The 21,099-nt window shown below is 36.6% G+C and overlaps 1 protein-coding gene across 2 annotated transcripts in view; it reads left to right on the forward strand.

Annotated features, from left to right (window-relative positions):
• Positions 1 to 21,099, forward strand: part of SPTA1 (spectrin alpha, erythrocytic 1) — a 225,771-nt gene that overhangs the window by 69,814 nt on the left and 134,858 nt on the right. For both annotated transcript variants that reach the window (XM_037166281.2, XM_053668006.1), the window contains exons 19-21: positions 2,658 to 2,875; positions 15,214 to 15,306; positions 16,964 to 17,101. In XM_037166281.2, the coding sequence (XP_037022176.2) occupies positions 2,658 to 2,875; positions 15,214 to 15,306; positions 16,964 to 17,101 (449 nt within the window). The remainder of the gene's footprint in view (positions 1 to 2,657; positions 2,876 to 15,213; positions 15,307 to 16,963; positions 17,102 to 21,099) is intronic.

The following is a 21,099-nucleotide window of genomic DNA, read 5'->3' on the forward strand; positions in this document are numbered from 1 at the left end:
TCTCTTTCTCCCTCCTGTCTCTTCTCTCTAAAACTAACTAAATAAAATATTTAAAAATAAAATTTAATCTTTATTGTATTTTTATGTTATCTGTTAGTCTTCTTATAACCCCTGCCCTGCATCAATCACCACGCTCTTGTCAATGTCCATGAGCCCTTTTTCCGTTTTGCTCAATCCCTCTAACCTATAACCTCCTTCCCCATTAGCTATCTTTTTCCTCTCCACCTGTGAGTCTGACTCCATTCTCCTTGTTAGTATAGTTTGTTCATTAGATTCCATATATGAGTGAAATCATATGGTATTTGTCTTTCTCTGACTGGCTTATTTTACTTAACATAATGTTCTCAAAGCCCATCCATACTGCCACAAAGGATAAAATTTTCTTCTTTTTTACAACTAAGTAGTATTACATTGTGTAAATGTCCCATAGTTGTTTTATCCATTCATCTATTGATGGGCACTTGGGCTGCTTCCATATCTTGGTGATTGTAATAACACTACAATGAATATGACAGTGCTCACATTCTTTTGAATTAGTGTTTTGTGTTCCTTCAGATATATTCCCATAAGTGGAATTGCTGGGTCAAACAGGATACCCATTTTAATTTTCTGAAGTATCTCCACATTGCTTTCCACAGTGGCTATACCAGTCTGCATTCCCACCAACAGTGCAAAAGAGTTCCCCTTTTTCTATATCCTCACCAGCACTTGCTGTTTGTTGATTTATTGATGATAGCTGTTCTGACGAGTATAATATGCTACCTCTTGTAGTTTTAATTTGCATTTATCTGATGATTAGTAACATTGAGCATCTTTTCATATGTCTGTTGGCCATCTGCATGTTCTATGTTTTTTATTAGTTTCAGTTCTGTGGTGTGTGTGTACACATGCATGTGCATTTATTCTAATGTGGTGATTTTCTAACTTTTGTCTTGTGGTTTTCATAATAATGCAAAGAGATTTGCTTTTTTGACACAGACACAGACAAGCAGTGTCTGCAGCATTGTGGATGAAATATGAGACAAATTCACACAAACTACCAAGTCCTGTGGAGGAAAAGGGATGGCATGGCCATTCTCTCAAGAGGAGAGCATGCCAATCCTTGCCTTGACAGGCTTTTTTTACTTTTCCAGGTACATTACATTGAGGAGGATCCTCATTTACTGTGCATCGTTTGCTTTAGGTTGTTACCTTTTACAGAAAACAAAGGAAAGAATGATGCTAATTACTTCAAAGAGAAGGATGTTTCAGGCCAAAGGCAAAAGTTGTTGAACCGGTTTCACTCCATACTGGGGAGGTTTAGCACAGACTTTAGGAAGTTATAGTAAGTACCTACAGCCTCAATTCAGGGTGAGGGAATTTTAGCAAAAAAGCAAGTCTCAAAGCAGCCTAGGTACAATGCAGGCCTGATTCCCCATGGGAGAACCTCTCCATGGGTGTGGGTCCTGTGCATTGGACCTTGCTTTCCACTGGCCTTTCTGAATGGAAGCTGGGCTCACACCATGAAGAATGATCTCCTATACTTTTTCACACTCACTCTTTCATAAGTGTACAGTGAAGTTTTCCAAGGTTTACATGATATGTGATAAGGCTATTTTCTAAGCAGGGATGTCCAAAGTTCTGGCATCTCTGGGCCACACTGGAATAAGAGTTGTCTTAGGCTGTACATTAAATATACAAACACTAACAAAAGCAAAATAAATCTCATAATGTTTTAAGTAAATTTATGATTTTGTTTTGGGCTGCATTCATAACCCTCCTGGAGTGCATGCAGCCCTTGGGCTGTGTATTGGACACCTTTTAATTGTTAATGGAATAAATACTTGTGTATACATTAAAAATTTTGCTGATTCAATTTCTGATATGTTAACTATGCAAACAGATATCACCATTTAAGAAAACCTTAAAGTGATCCCTAGTAATATTCAAAAATTATATGTAACCTGGGGATTAAAATTTTTAAAGCAGTTAGTACAGTGTTTTTTGCATATCTTTGCATATATTTGAGGCTCCATCTTTGTGTAACGCCTTTCTTTTAAGTTCTCAATTCCACAAGCTCTACCTGCCTTGTCTTCCCCCAAATCTGATTTCTGTCTCCTCAACTCAGTGTGATTGCTAGGTTTTTTTGGGTTAACCCTCCTAGTACTACAGCCCAGAAACTGCTCCAGATATAAACTGTGGCAATAATAAGACACACCTTACTTCTTTTCCTTCTCTTGGGATTCATAATCTTCTGCCCAATTTCTGAAAATTATTGCAATTTACAGTTTCCTGTCCTCTTTTCTAATTGTTTAGGTAGAGAGAGATTTATATAGTAATAAGTCCTTCATGGACAGAAATGGAAATCTGTTGAATGTTCTATTTAGTCAAGAGAATATGGTTTTGAAACTTTGAGAAGCACCTTCATGTAGGTATTTTGTTTTCAAGTCCGTATAACAGAACATACTATCCACTTAACCACCACCCAGACACACTTACACTACCACCCCATTATGCCTGTCCCATCATTCTGATTTCCAGGAATTTAGGTAAAATGTCACACTGAGAACGAGCATCATCCTCATGCCTCCTTTTCTCTCCCCAAGGTTACCAAAAGAATTGAATTGTAATGAATGTTAATCAGAGTAACAATTACCTTTTTTATAACTACTCCATAGGACACTTTGCTGCAGAAGATGTGGCCTCTAGGGTAAAGAGTTTGAATGAGAATATGCAGTCTCTACAGGCTCGAGCTGCTAGGCGGCAAAATGATCTTGAGGCCAACGTCCAGTTCCAGCAGTACCTGGCTGACCTGCATGAAGCAGAAGCATGGATTAGAGAGAAAGAACCTATTGTAGACAACACTAATTATGGAACTGATGAAGAAGCAGCTGGGGTAAGGCAGACATGGGAATGGACATTGTCTAGTACTCACCAAATTATTCTATGTACTAGAAAAATTTGTGGGACACTTACAAGTCCTGATAAGTTATTTGACATTTCTACAGTGATATGATAGTGTTTGGACTTCATTTGCTGGGATACACTCACAGTTGGCAGAGGTCCCAAAAGATACATTATGTTTTCCTAACCCCACAGAAATCCATACATTCGCTAGAGAGTATGTAAAGTCAGAAAGACATGAGATATTCATGCTTGTCTTGGTCCCATTTTAAATTTTAAAGAGTAACCTTGAGATTTTACAAAACAACCATGTAATCACCTTAAATTATTTTTAAAAAATAAGCTCAGACAACATGTTGGAACAAGCAGAATATCAAAGGGCATACCATTTATAGTTACTTCTTTGTTTTGCTCATTGTCTTGTGGGAAGACGATACAGTATTTCATAAACTTTCAGCACCAGAAATAGTTAAAATGACTACCTAAATGTATGTGAATGTTTAATCTCACAAGGTACCATGATCAGCAGCACCTACTTCTAGCTATAATATATGTTGATAAAATGCTTGTGCACTTTTGACTTTGTGTTGATTGAAGGAAATACATATAAATTGTTATTTTATGCAGACAATATATATTTTATTATGATAAAATATTTATGAGATAAAAATTTTCATTTTAACTATTTTGTATTGTTGTTCTATTAGAGTTGTCCCAGTTGCCCCCCCAATTCCTCTCCCCTGCCCTTCCACAATCAATCCCCACCCTGTTGTCAATGTGCATGGTCATCCATACTTGTTTATTAACTAGGACCTTCCAATTCCCTCTCATATCCTCATCCCCACTCCCATCTGGCCCATGCCAGTCTGTTCCTTGTTTCCATGCCTCAGGTTCTGTTTTGTCTGTTTGTTTGTTTTCTTCATTAGGTTCCACATATAGATAGATCAAATAGTATTTGTATTTCACTGCTGAGCTTTTTTACTTAGCATAATATCTCCAATCCATGCTGTCCTAAGAGTAGTAGATCCTTATTTCTTTCTGCTATATAGTATTCAATTGTGTAAATGTATCACAGTTGTTTGATTGACTCATTTACTGATGGGCACTTAAGCTTTTTCCAGCACTTGTCTTTTGTAAATCATGCTGCTATGAACATTGGGATGTGTAGGTTCTTTTGAATTGGTGTTTCAGGATTCTTAGGGTAAAATCCCAGCAGTGGAATTGACAGGTCAAAAGACAGTTAATTTTTAGTGTTTTTTTTTGTTTTTGTTTTTGAGGAAAGTCATACTGTTTTCTACAGTGGCTGCACCCATCTGCATTCCCACCAAAAATGCACTAGGGTTCTGTTTTCTCCACATCCTCACCAGCACTTGCTGTTTGTTGATTTGTTAATGATAGCCATTCTGAGTAGTGTGACAAAGTATCTCACTGTGGCTTTAATTTGCATCTCTCTAATGACTAGTGATGTTAAGTATTGTTTCATATGTATATGCCCTTAGTTTGTTCTCCTTGAGGAAGTATCTCTTCAAGTCCTTCATCTATTTTTTAACAATTTTATTTATTTATTTAAAGACAGGGGAAGGGAGGGAGAAAGAGAGGGAGAGAAACATCAATGTGTGGTTGCCTCTCACATGGCCTTCAATGGGGACCTGACCCACAACCCAGGTATGTGCCCTGACTGGGAATTGAAGCGGCGACTCCTTGGTTTCCAGCCCGAGCTCAATCCACTGAGCTACATCAGCCAGGGCCCTTCACCCATTTTTAATTGGATTGTTTGTCTTCCTGGCATTGAGTCATATGAGTTCTTTGTATATTTTGGAGATCATACCCTTGTCTGAGGTATTGTTGGAAAATATGTTTTTCCCCACAGTTCCCTTTTCATTTTGATGATGTTTTCTATAGCCATTCAGAAACTTTTACATTTGATGTAGTCCCATTTGTTTATTCTTTAATTTCCCTTGCCCTAGATGATATGTTGGTGAAATTATTGCTCTGTGGGATATCTGAAGTTTTACTACTTATGTTTTCCTCTAGGGCCTTTATGGTGTCATGGCTTATGATCAAGTCTTTCATACATTTTGAGTTTATTCTGGTGTATGATGTACATGGGTGGTCTAGTTTCATTTTTTTTAATGTACTATTCCAGATATCCCAGCACCATTTGTTGAAGAGGCTATTATCACTCCATTTTATGTTTCTGCTCCTTTGTCAAGTGTGAATTTACCATGGAGATTTGTGTTTATTTCTGGGCTGTATATTCTGTTCCACTGATCTGTGTGTCTGTTCTTTTACCAGTACCGGACTGTTTTGACTACAGTAGCCTTATAGTATAGTTTGATGTCAGGTATTGTGATCCTGATACTTTATTCTTTCTCAAAATTGCTGACATCATTCAAGGTCTTTTATGGTTTCATACAATTTCTTGAAATATTTATTCTAAATCTGTGAAATATGTCATTGGTATTTTAATAGGGACTGTGTTGAATCTATAGATTGCCTTGGGCAGTATAGACATTTTAATGATGTTGATTCTTTTAATCCATGAACATGGCATATGCTTCCTTTTGTTTGTATCTTCCTTAATTTCTTTCTTGTTTTCCATAGTTTTATGAATACATATATTTTACCTCCTTGCTTAAGTATATTCCTAGGTACTTTATTTTTATTAACTATTTTTATTGTTGTTCATGTACAGCTGTCTCCACTTTTCTCCCACTGCTCTTCCTACCCATGACATCCACACTTCCCACCTTGACCCTACCACCCTTTGGTTTTGTCCATGTGTCCTTTATAGATGTTTTTGAAAACCCTTCCCTCTTTCCCCCTCATTATCTCCTCTCACCTCCCCTCTGGTTACTGTCAGTTTGTTCTTCATCTCAATGTCTCTGGTTATATTTTGCTTGCTTGTTGGTTTTGTTGATTAGGTTACACTTTTAGGTGAGGTCATATGGTATTTGTGTTTCACCATCTCGCTTACTTTATTTAGCATAATGCTCTCCAGTTCCATCCATGCTGTTCCAAAGAGGAGGAGCTCCTTCTTTCTTTCTGCTGTGTAGTATTCCTTCATGTAAATGTACCATAGATTTTTGATCCATTCATCTACTGATGGGCACTTAGGTTGCTTCTAGCACTTGGCTAATGGGAATTGAGCTATTATGAAAATTGGAGTGAAGAGGTTCTTTTGAATTGGTGTTTCACAGTTCTTAGGGTATAATACCAGCAGTGAAATTGCCAGGTCAAAATACAATTCTATACTGTCTTCTACTGTGGTCTTACCAGTCTGCATTCTCAGCAACAGTGCACAAGGATTCCCTTTTTTTCACACCCTCCCCAATCCCTGTTGCTTGTTGATTTGTTTACGATGACCATTCTGACCAGTGTGAAGTGGTCTCTCATTGTGATTTTAATTTACATCTCTCTGATAGCTAGTGTTGCTGAGCATATTTTCATATGGTAGGGTATTTTTCTAGTTGCTGTAATAAATGGAATATTTTCTGGTTTCTGTTTCTGATATTTCATTGTTGTACAAAAATGCCTTTTATTTCTGAATATTGACTTTACATCCTTCTATTTTGTCAAATTCACTTACTAGGTTGGGGAATTTTTTGGTGTAACCTTTAGGGTTTTCTATCTTTACTATCATGTCACTGCCAACAATGACACTTTTATTTCCTCTTTTTCAATTTGCATGCTTGTTATTTTTTTCTTGTCTGATCACTGTGGCTAGAACATCATACTCTGTTGGATAACATTTGTGAAAACAAACATCCTTCTCTTGTTTTTGATCTTTGTGGGAAAGCTTTTAGATTTTGCTTGTTGAGTGTAGCATTATCTCTAGGTTTTTTATATATGGCCTTTATTATGTTGAAGTATTCTCCCTCTATTTCCACTTTGCTGAGTACTTTTATAGTGGATGGGTGCTGTATTTTATCATATGCTTTTTCAGCATCTACTGATGTGATCATGTGATTTTTGTGTTTTTATATGGTGTATTATGTTTGTTTATTTGTGAATATTATACCACCCTTACATCACTGGAGTGAATGCCACTTCATCTTGGTGTATAGCCTTTTCAATGTATTGCTTAATCCAATTTGCCAATATTTTGTTGGGGATTTTAGCCTCTATATTCATCCAATATATTGGCCTATAGCTATCTCTTTTTGTTTTGTCTTTTCCTGGTTTTGAAATTAGGATAATACTGGCCTCATAAAAATAATTTGGCTATTTTGCCAAATTCATTAATTAGTTCAAGCAGTTTTTGGGTAGAGTCTATAGAATTTTCCATGTACACTATCATGTCATCTACAAACAGTGACAGTTTTGCTTCCTTCTTTCTTATTTGGATGCCTTTTATTTCCTTTTCTTGCCTGATCACTGTGGCTAAAACTTCCAATACTATATTGAATAAAAGTGGTGAAAGTGGACATCCTTGTCTTGTTCCTATCTTTGTGGAAAAGCTTTTATTTTTTGCCCATTGAGTATGATGTTGGCTGTAGGTCTCTCATATATGGCCTTTATTATATTGAGGAATGCTCTCTGTATTCCCACTTTGCTGAGTGCTTTATCATAAATGGGTGTTGTATCATATCAAAAGCTTTTTCCATGTCTATTGGTATGATCATGTGGTTTTTGTCTTTACTTTTGTTTATGTGATGTATTACATTTACTGATTTGTGAATATTGAACCATCCTTGCATCCCTGGGATGAATCCCACTTGGTCATGGTGTATGATCTTTTGGATATATTGTTGGATGCCATTTGCCAATATTTTTTTAAAGATTTTATTTATTTATCTTTAGAGGAGAAGGAAAGGAGAGAGGGAGAGAAACATCAATGTATGGTTGCGTTTGTGCATCCCCTGCTGGGAACTGGCCTGCAGGGAACCTGCCTGCAACCTGGGCATGTGCCCTGACTGGGAATCGAACTGTGATTGCCTGGTTTGCAGGCCTGCGCTCAATCCACTGAGCTACACCAGCCAGGCTGCCAATATTTTGTTGAGGATTTTAGCATCTATGTTCATCAGGAATATTGGCCTGAAGTTTTCTTTCTTGTGTCTCTAACTGGTTTTGGAATTAGGATGATGCTGGCTTCATAAAAAGAATTTGGGAGTTTTCCATCCTTCTGGAGTTTTTGGAATAGTCTGTGGAGAATAGTGGTTAGCTCTTTCTTAAATGCTTTGTAGAATTCTCCTGTGAAACTATCTGGTCCAGGGCTTTTGTGTGATGGGAATTTTTTTGATTACTGCTTCAATTTCTTCTGCTGTTATTGGTGTATTTAGATTTTCTGCTTCTTTTTCATTGACTTTTGGAAGATTGTATTTTTCTAGAAGTGTGTTCATTTCCCCTAGGTTTTCAAATTTCTTGGCATACAGTTCTTCATAGTAATTTCTTACAATCCTGTGTATTTCTGTGGTATCAGTTGTAATCTTTCCTCTTTCACTTCTGATTGTGTTTATTTGTGTCCTCTCTCTTCTTTTCTTAATGAGCCTACTTAAAGGCTTGTCTATTTTGTTTATCTTCTTAAAGAACCAACTCCTGGATTTACTGATCCTTAGAATTGTGTTTGTAGTCTCTATGTCATTTAATTCTGCCCCCATCTTAAATATTTTCTTTCATCTATTCTCTTTGGACATTGTTTGCTGTTGTTCCTTCTTTTTCTTTCTTTCTTTCTTTTCTTTTTTTTTTTTTTTTGGTAGATGTAGGGTGAGGTTGTTTGTTTGAAATGTTTCTGTCTTTTTTGGGAGGCCTGTATTGCTATGAACTTCTCTCTCAGGGCTGCCCTCACTGTGTCCCATAGATTCAGGGATGCTGTATGCTTCTTTTCATTTGTTTGCAGAATTTTTTGCTTCTTCCTATATGTAATTTTAACCCATTCATTATTTAATAGCCAGTTATTCAGTCCCCATGGATTTGAACAGTTTTGAGTCTTTTTCCTTGAGGTTGGTTTCAAGTTTCATGCCCTTGTGATATGAGAAGATGCTTGATATAATTACAGTTTTACGTGAGATTGTTGAGGCTTGTTTTGTGACCTACCATGAGTTCTAGCTTTGAAATTGCCTCATGTGCATTTAAAAGAGTGTATATTTTGCTTCTTTTTCTTGAAAGTTTTTGTATATATCAATGAAATCCATTTGATCTAGATTGTTGTTCAATGCCGCAATATCTTTGTTGATTCTTTGTTTGGAAGACCTACCCATTGTTAACAATGTGGTGTTAAAATCCCATACTATGAGTGTGTTGCTGTTGATATCTTTCTTGAAGGCCTTCAAGATTTTACTTATATATTTTGCTGCTCCTATGTTAGGTGCATATATATTTATAAGGGTTATAGCTTCTTGATGGTTTTTTCCCATAAGTATTATATAGCATCCTTCATTGTCTCTTTTTGTGGACTTTGTTTTAAATGCTGTTTTGACTATAAAGTATTGTTACCCCACTTCTTTTTTTTCACTCCATTTGCCTGAAATATTTTTCAGCCCTTTGCTTTCAGTCTGCTTAGATCTTTTGTTCTGACATGAGTTACTTGTAGACAGTATATATGAGGATCATTGTTATCCATTCATCTACCCTGTGTCTTTTGAATGGAGCATTTAATTTATTTACATTTAATTTTATCATTGATAGGTACTTATTAATTGCCTTTTTTCCCATTGTACCTGTCTTCATCACTCTCACTTTTTCTTCATCTTCTTAAAGCAGTCCCTTTAGCATGTCTTGTAATGTTGTTTATGGTGAAGATGCATTCTTTTAGCTTTGGGGGAGGTGGAGTTCCTGGGAAGCTCTTTATTTTGCCTTCCCTTTTAAATGTGAGGCTTGCTGTGCAGAATAGTCTTGTTTGCAGGCCTTTGCTTTTCATTACTGGGAATTTCTTGCTATTCCCTTTTGGCTTGTATGTTTCTGTTGAATAGTCAGCTGATAACATTTTTGGGGCTTCATTGTATTTTACTAGCTGTTTCTCTGTTGCTTACTTTAATATTCTTCTTTGTCTTTAAAATTTTCCATTTAAATTATGATGAGTCTTGGAGTGAGCCTCTTTGTGTTCATTTTGATTGGGAACCTCTGTGTTTCCTAGACTCACATGATTTTTTCCCTCATCACGTTAGAGGAGTTTTCTGTTATTACGTTTTTAAACAGGTTTTCTATGCCTGGCTCCTCTTATTCTCTTTCTGCTATTCCTATGATGTGGATTTTACTACATTGTATATTGTCTTGCAGCTCCCTTAAACTCTCTTCATTTTTTTTTTTTTTTAGTCTTTTTCATTTTGTTGCTTTGTCTGGGAATTTTTTTTCTCCCTTGCCTTCCAACTCACTGATTTGATCCTCTGTTTTTAACTCCTTCTATTATGTTCTTTAACTCAAAAATTGTATTCTTCATTTCCTCCTGGCTCCTATTTATAGTTTCCATGTTTCTTTTCATGCCAATGTATTTTGTGGTAAATTCCTTGTACCTTCCCTGTAGGTCTTTGTAGTTCTCACTGAGCTCATGAGCAACACTATAACTATTATTTTGAATTCAGTGTCTAATAGTTTACTTGCCTCAATTTTATTTAGCGCCCTTTCTAGGGGCTCCTCCTTTCCTTTTGATTAGGGTTGTTTCTTTTTCTTCTTAGTTTAGGGGGTACTTTTTTTCTAGACTCTGCTTCTTATATTGATCTGCTTTGAGTCCCTATCTTTGTGGCATGAACTTCCACAGTAGGAGACCTGCGAGATTCAATGGCGTGGTCTACTTGATCTCCTGGGCTTGATGCTCTTGGGAAAACTTTGTCCATTTATGTAGGCTTTCTGGTTGTCATTGAGTTTTGATTGTTGTTGGGTTATTCTATGTTTGGTACTTTCCTCTGGCTCATTGACTGAGAGTCACTGTACCCTCTACATCTTGCATGCTGCCATGCAGGTACTGCCCAGTCAAAACCACACAACCCAGGTAACAATTCCACACCCTCAAAAATAACCCCCATCCACAATCACACTATTAACAGTGAATGAGCCAATATTAATAAGGGTGGAAATAGATTAAGGTTATTGTAATAAAGGAGAAAAGAATATGAGATGACTAACTCAAAAAATGCTTTTGGGAGGGTAGAGAGAGGATAAGTAATAAGAGTAGGAAATTGGAGGCAGACTCAAAAATAAAGAAAAAATTACATAATAAAAAAGGGAATGAAGAGGGTGGAATGGAGCAAGGGAAGGGAACCATATAGTATTAGGTTTAAATAGAAATTTAAAAAAATAAAGTGAGAGAGAGAAAGAAAAAGAAAAAAAGTAAGCAAATAAATAAAAATATATAGAAACCTAAATGGAGAAAAAGATTCAGCACACCACTATCAACATCAAATGGGCTAACATTAAAAAAGTTATTCTTATTTAAGCACAGTTGTCTCCATTTTTACCTTACCATGTCCTCCTCCCCACCCATCCCTACCTCCCATTCTCGAATCCAACCCCTTTGGCTTTGTCCATGTGTCTTTCATACATGTTCCTTGATGGTCCCCACATTATCCCCTATTATTCCTCTCCCTCCTCCTCTAACATTTTTATAGGTGTGATGGGAGAAAGAGGGCAACAACAAAGAAGGAAAATCTTCAGAGATTTGTAGAGGAAGGGAAGTGATTTTGAGATGACAGTGGAAGAAATAATAGTGAGTTAGGAATAAAAACCAAGATAAGACAAGGAAAAATTAAAATTTGAGACAAAAAAGAAAGCGCAGGAGGAAGGCACAATGGAGTAGGAGAGGAGAACTGTAAAATTTGTGATTCGAAATACCAAAATAGTGAACATCTAGAGATAAAATTGAATAAATGACATAACAACAACCACTCTATCCACAAAAAAGCAAATATTGATAAAGATGGAGAGAGAACACAAGTATTTTAAGAGCAGGAAAAGTAATGTGAGATGAGCAATGACAAGGAAAACAGTTTTGAGAGGCTGTAACAGGGAGAAATACTAAGGGTGCTGAATGGAAATAATTTGTACTTAGAAAGAATATGAAATTTAAAGCAACAATAAGAAAACAAAAGAAGAAGGTGCAATGGTGTAAAATAAAGGAGAAGAAAAATATGAGATTTGACATAAACTATAAATAAAATCTAGTGTACAAACTTGTACACTTCATATGTACAAACTTGAAGGATAAGAAGTAGATGTTAAATAAACTATGAAAGAGAGAAAATATCACAAATTAAAGAAGTAGACCATGGTGGATTTCTTCTCTGTACCATCTAGTATTTACTACTGTTTTTTTCTTTCTTTCTTTCTGAATCTGCCTCTAGTGATGTCAGGTGTCGTCACAGTTTTACCTTAGGCAGCCTGTTCAAAACTATCAGGGATTCACAGTCTATGGTTGACTTCTTTAGTTGTCAGTCTAGTCACTCTGTAATCAGCAGTCAGGCTTAAGTACCACAGGGTGGGCCAGAGTAATTTCTGTGGGTGAAGCTATTGCCTCCCCTCTAACTGATGCCACTAGAAGGGAGGTGGTCTCCCTGAACAAGAGGACTCCTACAGAATGGAGGATGACTAAGCACCAGGATCCTGGCAAATGCTCTCTCAGTTCTCTCCCCTATAAAATCCACTGGCCCAAATATCCCCTCAAGTGTCTATTCCTCTCTGCTCTTCCTTTGCCAGAGCCCAGGGTAAGTGGCTGCAAATTAAAATTTATGCTTTGGCCCTCAAAAAAACTCTCTGCACATCCAGCTGTTTGTCTCTGGCAGAGAGAAACCCTGCTGCTTTTCATCATTGGATGTTATCTGGGCAGTCTTCAGGCTTAGGTGCTGTAGGCTGGGGAGGCCACTTTGGGGTTTAGAACCCACATTTCTCAGGGGCATCCCCCCAGCCACTGAAATATTCTTCCAGAACTTCAGCTGATGCCCATGGGAGCCCATTCAGCTCTCTCTTCTGCACTCTGTACCAGTCATGTTGTGGTGAAGCTGTTTCTTCTGTCTGTTTATGGGTATAAATCGTCTCTCCTGCTATTGTTCAATTGCTTATTCTGGATTTTCTCCACAATTTAGTTACAATTACAGATTGGTCCCGGGAGGAGGTTAGTAAAACTTTCACTCTTTCCTTTGCCATCTTGGACCTCTCCCATTTTAACCATTTGTAAGTTCAGAGTTCAGTAGCATTAGGTACATTTACAGTGCTGTGCAACCACCACCATCATTCATCTCCAGAACTTTGTCATTAAAATGGACAGAATATACATAAAAAAAACTGGAGCACCAACTTACACCATACACAAAAATATATTCAAGGTGGATAAAAATTTTAATATAAGCCATGATACCATTAAAGTCCTAGAGGAGAACATAAGCAGGAATATCTCATATTTCACACAGCAGCATTTTTACCGATAAGGCTCCTAGAGCAAGGGACATAAAGGGAATAATAAACACATGAAATCTCATCAAAATAAAAGGCTTCTACACAGATAAAGAAAACAGTATTAAAATAAAAATAGAACCAACTGTATGGGACAACATATTTGCCAATGATACCTCAGACAAAGGATTAATTTCCAAACTATACAAAGAACTTACATGACTCCACTCTAAGAAGACAAGCAACCCAATTAAAAAGTGGGCAAAGGACTTGAACAGACATTTTTCCAAGGAGGACATACAGAGGATCCAGAGACACATGAAAAGATATTCAATATCACTAGCTATCAGAGAGATGCAAATTAAAACCACAATGAGATACCACTGTACACCAGTCAGGATGGCCATCATAAACCAACAAACAACAAGTGTTGGGGAGGTTGTGAAGAAAAGGGGACCCTAGTTCACTGTTGGTGGGATTACAGACTGGTACAACCACTATGGAAAACAGTATAGAATTTTCTAAGAAAACTAAAAATAGATCTGCCTTTTGACCTAGCAATTCCACTGCTAGGATTATATCCTAAGAATACCTAAACACCAGTCAAAAAAAACCTATGCATCCCAATGTTCATAGCAGCACAATTTACAATAGCCAAGAGTTGGAAGCAACTAGGTGCTTGTCAGTAAATGAATGGATCAAAAAGCTATGGTACATTTACACAATGGATTCTATAAAACAGAAAAAAAGAAGGAGCTCCTACCCTTTGCAACAACATGAATAGAACTGGAAAGAATTGTGCTGAGTAAAATAAGCCAGGCAGTAAAAGACAAATACCATATGATCTCACCTTTAACAGGAAGCTAAACAACAAAACAAACATGCAAGCAAAATATGACCAAAGATACTGAAATAGAGAACAGGCTGACAGGGACCAGAGGGGAGGGAATTTCAGGGGAAAGGGGGAAGGGTTTACGGGAACAAGTGTGGAGGACACATGGACAAGAACTAAAGGGGGTGGAAATGAGAGGGAGGTGGGGAGCACTTGAGGGGGTGGGCTGGGATGGGAGTAAAAGACAGAAAACTGTACTTGAACAACAATTAAGCTAATTAAAAATGGATAGAATATAATAACTATAACTTAATACTTGATTATCAATCTAAACCTCTATTAATAGAAGAACAAAAAGAAGTTCAGTATATCTTTAGTCCTTAAATGCAGAGAATATAATTTACTATTGTATGATGAATATAAAACATTAGATAAAAAATGACACACACTCTCCTGGAAGACCCAGATTTTTTTTACATTGCAAGTTTCTAGTGCCTTTAAATCTAAGCCCTTAAGATTTTCACTGGTATCTAATCAACTAATACATGTTAAGTCATTTATTACACATTTTTTATTGTCATTATTATTTATACCAGAACTTTAATGCTTTGTCTTTATGGACACTCTTTTTTCATTGTTTAAACTGCTAGATTGTTCCCACTTTTTCTCCCTTTCCCCACCTTTTCCCAGCTCCACCTTCTTTCCTCACCAAGTTGATCCCCACGTGGTTTTTCTTGTCTATGGATTGTGAATAATTATTCTTTGGATAATCCTTTTACCACCTTTCATGTCATTCTTCCACCTCCTTTCTGTCATCTGTCAATCTGTATGTATCTAAGCCTCTGTTCTATTTTGTTCATTAGTTTATTATGTTTATTTGATTCCACATATGAGTGAGATTATGTGATATTTTCTTTCACTGATTTACTTAATTCACCTAGCATAATATTCTCTAGGCCCAATCACCCTATTGCAAAATGTAAGAGTTATTTATTTTTAACTTCTGTTTTCTTGATATTTATAAATATAGGATTAAAATATTTATATTAAATAAAAATATATCTCTTACCAGGAATTAGGACAACTAGAATAATCCAAAGTAGTACTTGGATGATCCCCCAGGGTGCTTACTGATCTTCCTGGATTGTTTCTGATGATCTTTTCATCAACAAATCCAGGTGCTTGTAAAGAAGCATGAAGCCTTCCTAGTGGATCTTAATGCATTTGGAAACAGCATGCAAGCTCTACGGGATCTGGCAGAAACCTGCCAGGTAAGAAAAACTTAGAAATAACAAGAATCACTATCCCCATGACTAAGAAAAAATAATTCTCTTTATTACTTATTTTTATTTTCTGTAAACCAGGACACAGTTGTGAAGAAAATAGTAAGTTCTATGATCTTTACATGCAGAAATGGTAGCATCTTCATAGCATTTAAAGAGATTTAGTACACAAGAATTTCTAGATAAGTGGTATTTTTGCTTTCTTCTTTTCTTTCTTTTACATTTTCACTATTCTTTTTTATTTCTTTAATTTACATCTCTCCCTCATATATTCCTTTTTGATTTCTTTCCTTCCTTTCTTAGTTTTTTATATACAAACATTTGTCAAATATTTTCAATCTGCAAGCATGAATAAAAATAATCCTGATTTGCATGAAAATTACAGTCTAGGATGTCATAAATTTAAACAAATAAGTGCATATAGTAGATATATGGGCATGAAAAAGGATGTTAACATATTATTTAACTTTTCTGAAATGAACACTAAAATATTGGAAAATTTTAATGTCACTTTATCTGAATTATTTTTTTAAAGGTGGTTTACTGTGCAGACAAGGAGAAAAATTTTTTGGTCAATAAAATAAGAAATAAAATGAACTAAAGCACAAAATAATGAAGTATATTTGGGGTATAGGAAATGCAAATGGCTGAGAATGTGAGAATGGTTAGGGTGCAAGGTGAAAAGTAATGTCCTGAAGAGTGAGGAATCTGGAATCACTAAGTGATATCACTATCTTTTGTGTGTAGAAGGAAAAGAGAAGCACTTCTTATATTATACTGAAATGATTCTTTCTACTGAGAATCTTGAAATTTATACACTAGGAGTAGACAGAAGACATAAACTCACTATGTCAAGTCAATATATATTGATGGAGCTTCTTTGCCAAGATGTGCACAGTGGGTACCTAAACAAGAACAGATACATTTAAGCACTGCTTGTTATGAGAAAACACCATATTTGAATAATATAAAATCAGAGGATTCTGTAAGGGGAGGTACATCTGTATCACTAATCTGAATGTGTGATCATTACTTATGGAATGCTTATTTTGTTCATTCTCTCAGAGATATGACATTTGCAGAAAATAAAATTCAGGGACTACCTTGAAGAGCAGATTGCTTGCTAAAGGGAGATACATGACATATTTTATCTCAGTTCATGTTATTAATTTTTAAAAATTCTTTGACCTTTCCTGTGCTGTATACCATCCATGTCTAAAAGGAAAGTCCACTGTTCATTGTTATATAATATTGAAGGTCGAGAGATTAGAAGGATTATTAGCAAAGGCCCAGGAAGTGGAGGTGATGAGAGGTATATAATGAGCCATTGATGTGTATAATCACTTAATACCTGTTTTAAGAGCTGGGGGCTTAGAACATTTAATGTATTTCCAGCAAAGTACACACTCACTTGCTCACTCTGCATTCTTATTGCCCAGCCTTCTTGTCCCCTAAGAAGTGTTAAGTTAGAGCAGCATCTCTGCAAATGACATGTTGTGGTCTCTCTCTGTTACTGTCAGCCACTTAAGCTCTAGCCAGAGGTTCCTTTCCCTGTCAGGACCAGAGATAGCCCCCCACTGTTAGGTTCTATAAAGAGATGTTTCCAATGGGTAACTTACATGGTCTTCTTCCTGTTTTTGTTTAGCAACAACAGGCTGTACCAGTGAAGGGAGTAGCTCAAGAAGAGAGAGTTATGGCTTTATATGACTTCCAGGCCCGCAGCTCCCGAGAAGTCACCATGAAGAAAGATGATGTCTTAACTCTGCTCAGTTCCATCAACAAGGTGAATATGCCCTCTAACATTCTTCCAATCAACATGGTGGTTCTGTTACAGAAAACAACTCAGTCACTTTCGGGTGTATGGAGTGGAACTTTATTTACATGCATGGACCCAGAGGAGGAAGTCTCCAAATTCTGGGCCCTAAGCTCAGGCAGGGGCTCGTTTATATAGTGTGGCATGTGGAAGCGATTTTACTAAGCCTACGTGGCAGAAGCAGGTTTACAGAAGCAAGAAAGCAGGGCTGCTGATAGGGTCATACAATGTTCTTTTGTTCTTATTTCTTAGTTACTTAGTTGCTCACCCTTCCTTAGCTTAGTGGCTCAGCAAACGAACTGTGTCCTTCTGACTTGTCTGGGCTTGTCTAGTCAGGTTTCCTGCTACAGTTTGTCCACAGTCATCTCTCCCAATCCTGCCAAATATCCATATTTTGGTCAGTCAACATTTTTCTCTTGTTGTCTCTCTTAAATAATCATAATATATTTAAACTATCTTTTCTCCAGATATTGTGTAAATTGCTGTACAAATCATTTGATATTATAATATTAATTAAAATTTAAAAAAGGAAGACTCAAATATTTTTAAGCTTATTGCATCTGTCACTTTTTGATATTTGTTTATTTATTTTGTTCTTATTGTTGTTCAAGTACAGTTGTCTCCATTTTCCCCCCAAAACTAACCTCACCCCAGTCATCCCCACCTCCAACCCTCCATCCTACTCCCCTTTGGGTTTGTGTATGTGTCCTTTATAGATGTTCCTGAAAACCCTTACCTCTTTTCTCCCCTGCTATACTTTCCCACCTCCCCTCTGGTTATTGTCAGTTTGTTTTTCATTTCAGTGTCTCTGGTTATATTTTTCTTGCTTGTTTGTTTTGTTGATTACATTACACTTATAGGTGAGATCATATGATATTTGTCCTTCACTGCCTGGTTTATTTCACATAGCATAAAGTTTTCCAGTTCCATCCATGCTGTTGCAAAGGGGAGGAGCTCCTTCTTTCTTTCTGCCATGTAGTATTCCTTCATGTAAATGTACCATCGTTTTTTTTTTTATCCATTCATTTACTGATGGGCACTTAGGTTGCTTCCAGCTCTTGGCTATCATAAATTATGCTGCTATGAACATTGGGGTGCATAGGTTCTTTTCAATTGGTGTCTCATGGTTCTTAGGGTATAACCCAAGAAGTGAAATTTCTTGGTTGAAAGGCAATTTCATTTTTAGTTTTCTGAGGAAATTCCACAGTGTTTTCCATAGTGGTTGTACCAGTCTGCATTCCCACCAACAGTGTACTGGGTTCTCTTTTTTCCACATAGTCTCTAACACTTGTTTGTTGATTTGTTTATGATGGCCGTTCTGATGAGTATGAAGTGGTCTCTCATTGTGGTTTTAATTTGCATCTCTCTGATGGCTAGTGATGCTGAGCATTCTGATGGGATTGCAGACTGGTACAACCACTATGAAAAACAGTATGGAATTTTTCTAAGAAAACTAAAAATGAATCTGCCTTTTGACCCAGCAGTTCCACTACTAGGATTATATTCTAAGAATACCTAAATACCAATCCAAAAGAACCTATGTACCCCAATATTCATAGCAGCACAATTTACAATAGCCAAATATTGGAAGCAACCTAGGTGCCCATCAGTAAATGAATGAATCCAAAACTCTGGTACATTTACACAATAGAATTCTATGCAGCAGAAAGAAAGAAGGAGCTCCTGCCCTTTGCAACAGCACTGATGGAACTGGAATGCATTATGCTGAGTGAAATAAGACAGGTGTTGAAAGACAAATGCCATACGATCTCACCTTTAACAGGAAGCTAAACAACAAAACAAACAAGCAAAATATAAACAAAGAGAACACTGAAAAAGAGAACAGGCTGACTGACCAGAAGGGAGAGGGGAGGGAATTTCAGGGGAAAGGGGGAAGGGTTTACAGGAACAAGTATAAAAGACACACGGACAAAAACTATGGGGGGGTGGAAATGGGTGCAAGGTGGGGAGAACTGAGGGAGTGGGCTGGGATGGGAGTAAAAGATAGAAAACTGTACTTGAACAACAATTAAAAAATTTTTAAAAATGCTTGGGTTACAGCTGAATTTGGTAAGGTAGTTTGAGGCCTTAATACTTATGCAAGAAAATAGTAAAGACTGAAAATTGATAACCAAAGTATTTCTTTTTTTAAGCCATCACCACAAGCATCTTTGATTTTTAAAATATTATTATTCAAATACAGTTGACATTCAATATTATTTTATATTAGTTTTAGGTGTAGAGCATAGCGGTTAGACAATCATATAATTACAATGTAATTCCCATGATATTTCAAGAACCCACCTTACAGCATACTTAGTTACTAGAATATAATTGACTATATTCCTTAGGGTGTAATACACACTCACATGACTATTTTGTAAGTACCACTTTGTACTTCTTTTTTCAAATTTAAACATATTTTATTGATTATGGTATTGCAGTTGTTACATTTTTTTCACCCCTATATTCCTCTCCTCCTTGTACTCCCTTCCTACCAGCATCCCCACCCCTTAGTTTATGTCCATGCATTATACATGTAAGTTCTTTGGCCTCTCCATTTCCTGTACTATTCTGAACCCCCAAACTATTTTGTACCTAACATTTACCCTTCATATTCCCTGTACCTATTCCCCCCCTCACTGATAACCCTCTATGTGATCTCCATTTCTGTGATTCTGTTCCTGTTCTACTTGTTTACCTAGTTTGTTTTAGTTTTATGAGTTTTTTTTACATTCAGTTGTTGATAGTTTTGTTTGTTATTTTACTACCCATAGTTATGATCTTTTTTTTTCTTAGATAAGTTTCTTTAACATTTCATATAATAAGGACTTGGTGACGATGAACTCCTTTGACTTGACCTTATCTGGGAAGCACTTTATCTTCCCTTCCATTCTAAATGGTGGCTTTGCTGGATAGAGTAATTTTGGATATAATCCTTGCCTTTCATGATGTGAAAACTTTTTTTCAACCCCTTCTTGCCTGCAAGGTTACATTTGAAAAATCAGTTGAGAGTGTTATGGGAACTCCTATGTAGGTAACTGTATCCTTTTCTCTTTCTGCTTTTTTTTTTAATATTAAATTTTATTTAGTTACTTTTCAAGTACATTTTTTTAATCTATTTCTCCCATCCCACCTCACCCCCCCACCCGGTCTCCCTCCTCCCTCCCATTCCCCCCCCCCCAGTCCTCATCTCTGTGTCTTTCATACTTGTTCCTCAAAATCCCTCCCCCCTTTTTCCCCTTAAGTTCCCTTCCCTCTCCCCTCTGGTCGCTGCCCACTTGTTCTCTATTTCATCGTCTTTGTTTTTATTCTGTTTGCTTGTTTGTTTTATTCTTTAGCTTCCTGTCAAAGGTGAGATCATATGGTATTTGTCCTTCAATGCTTGGCCTATTTCACTCAGCATAATGCTTTCCAGTTCCATCCATGTTGTTGCAAAAGGTAGTAGCTCCTTCTTTCTCTCTGCTGCATAGAATTCCATGGTGTATATGTACCACAATTTTTAAAAATTCTCTCCTTATCTTTAATCTTGGATAATGTAATTTTTTGAATTTTTAGTGAATTTATTACATAACAGTTCTTAATGAGCACCAGTACTCACAGCAAAATAGAATGCAAGAACAATGTACTGATTCCTGTTAACAAAACCAAGGCAATGGTGGTCATTGCCAGTGGTTCAGTACTCTTTCAAGTTTTAGTGTAATCTTGGGTAAGGTAATTATAATGTGCCTTGGTGAGTGCTTTTTTGGGTCCAACTTTTTGGGGACTCTCTGGGCTTCCTGGATTTCCTGGAAGTCTATTTCCTTTGCCAGATTGGGGAAGTTCTCCTTCGTGGTTTTTTTTTTCTTCACATAAGTTTTCAATTTCTTGCTTTTCCTCTTCTCCTTTTGGTATCCCTATGATTCAGATGTTGGAACTTTTAAAGTTGTGCTGCAGGTTCCTAAGCCTCTCCTCATTTTTTTTTGAAT

This window comes from Artibeus jamaicensis, unplaced genomic scaffold, assembly GCF_021234435.1.
Source record: "Artibeus jamaicensis isolate MK-2021 breed Jamaican fruit bat unplaced genomic scaffold, CSHL_Jam_final contig_475, whole genome shotgun sequence".
In the NCBI taxonomy this organism is placed as follows: Eukaryota; Metazoa; Chordata; class Mammalia; order Chiroptera; family Phyllostomidae; genus Artibeus; species Artibeus jamaicensis.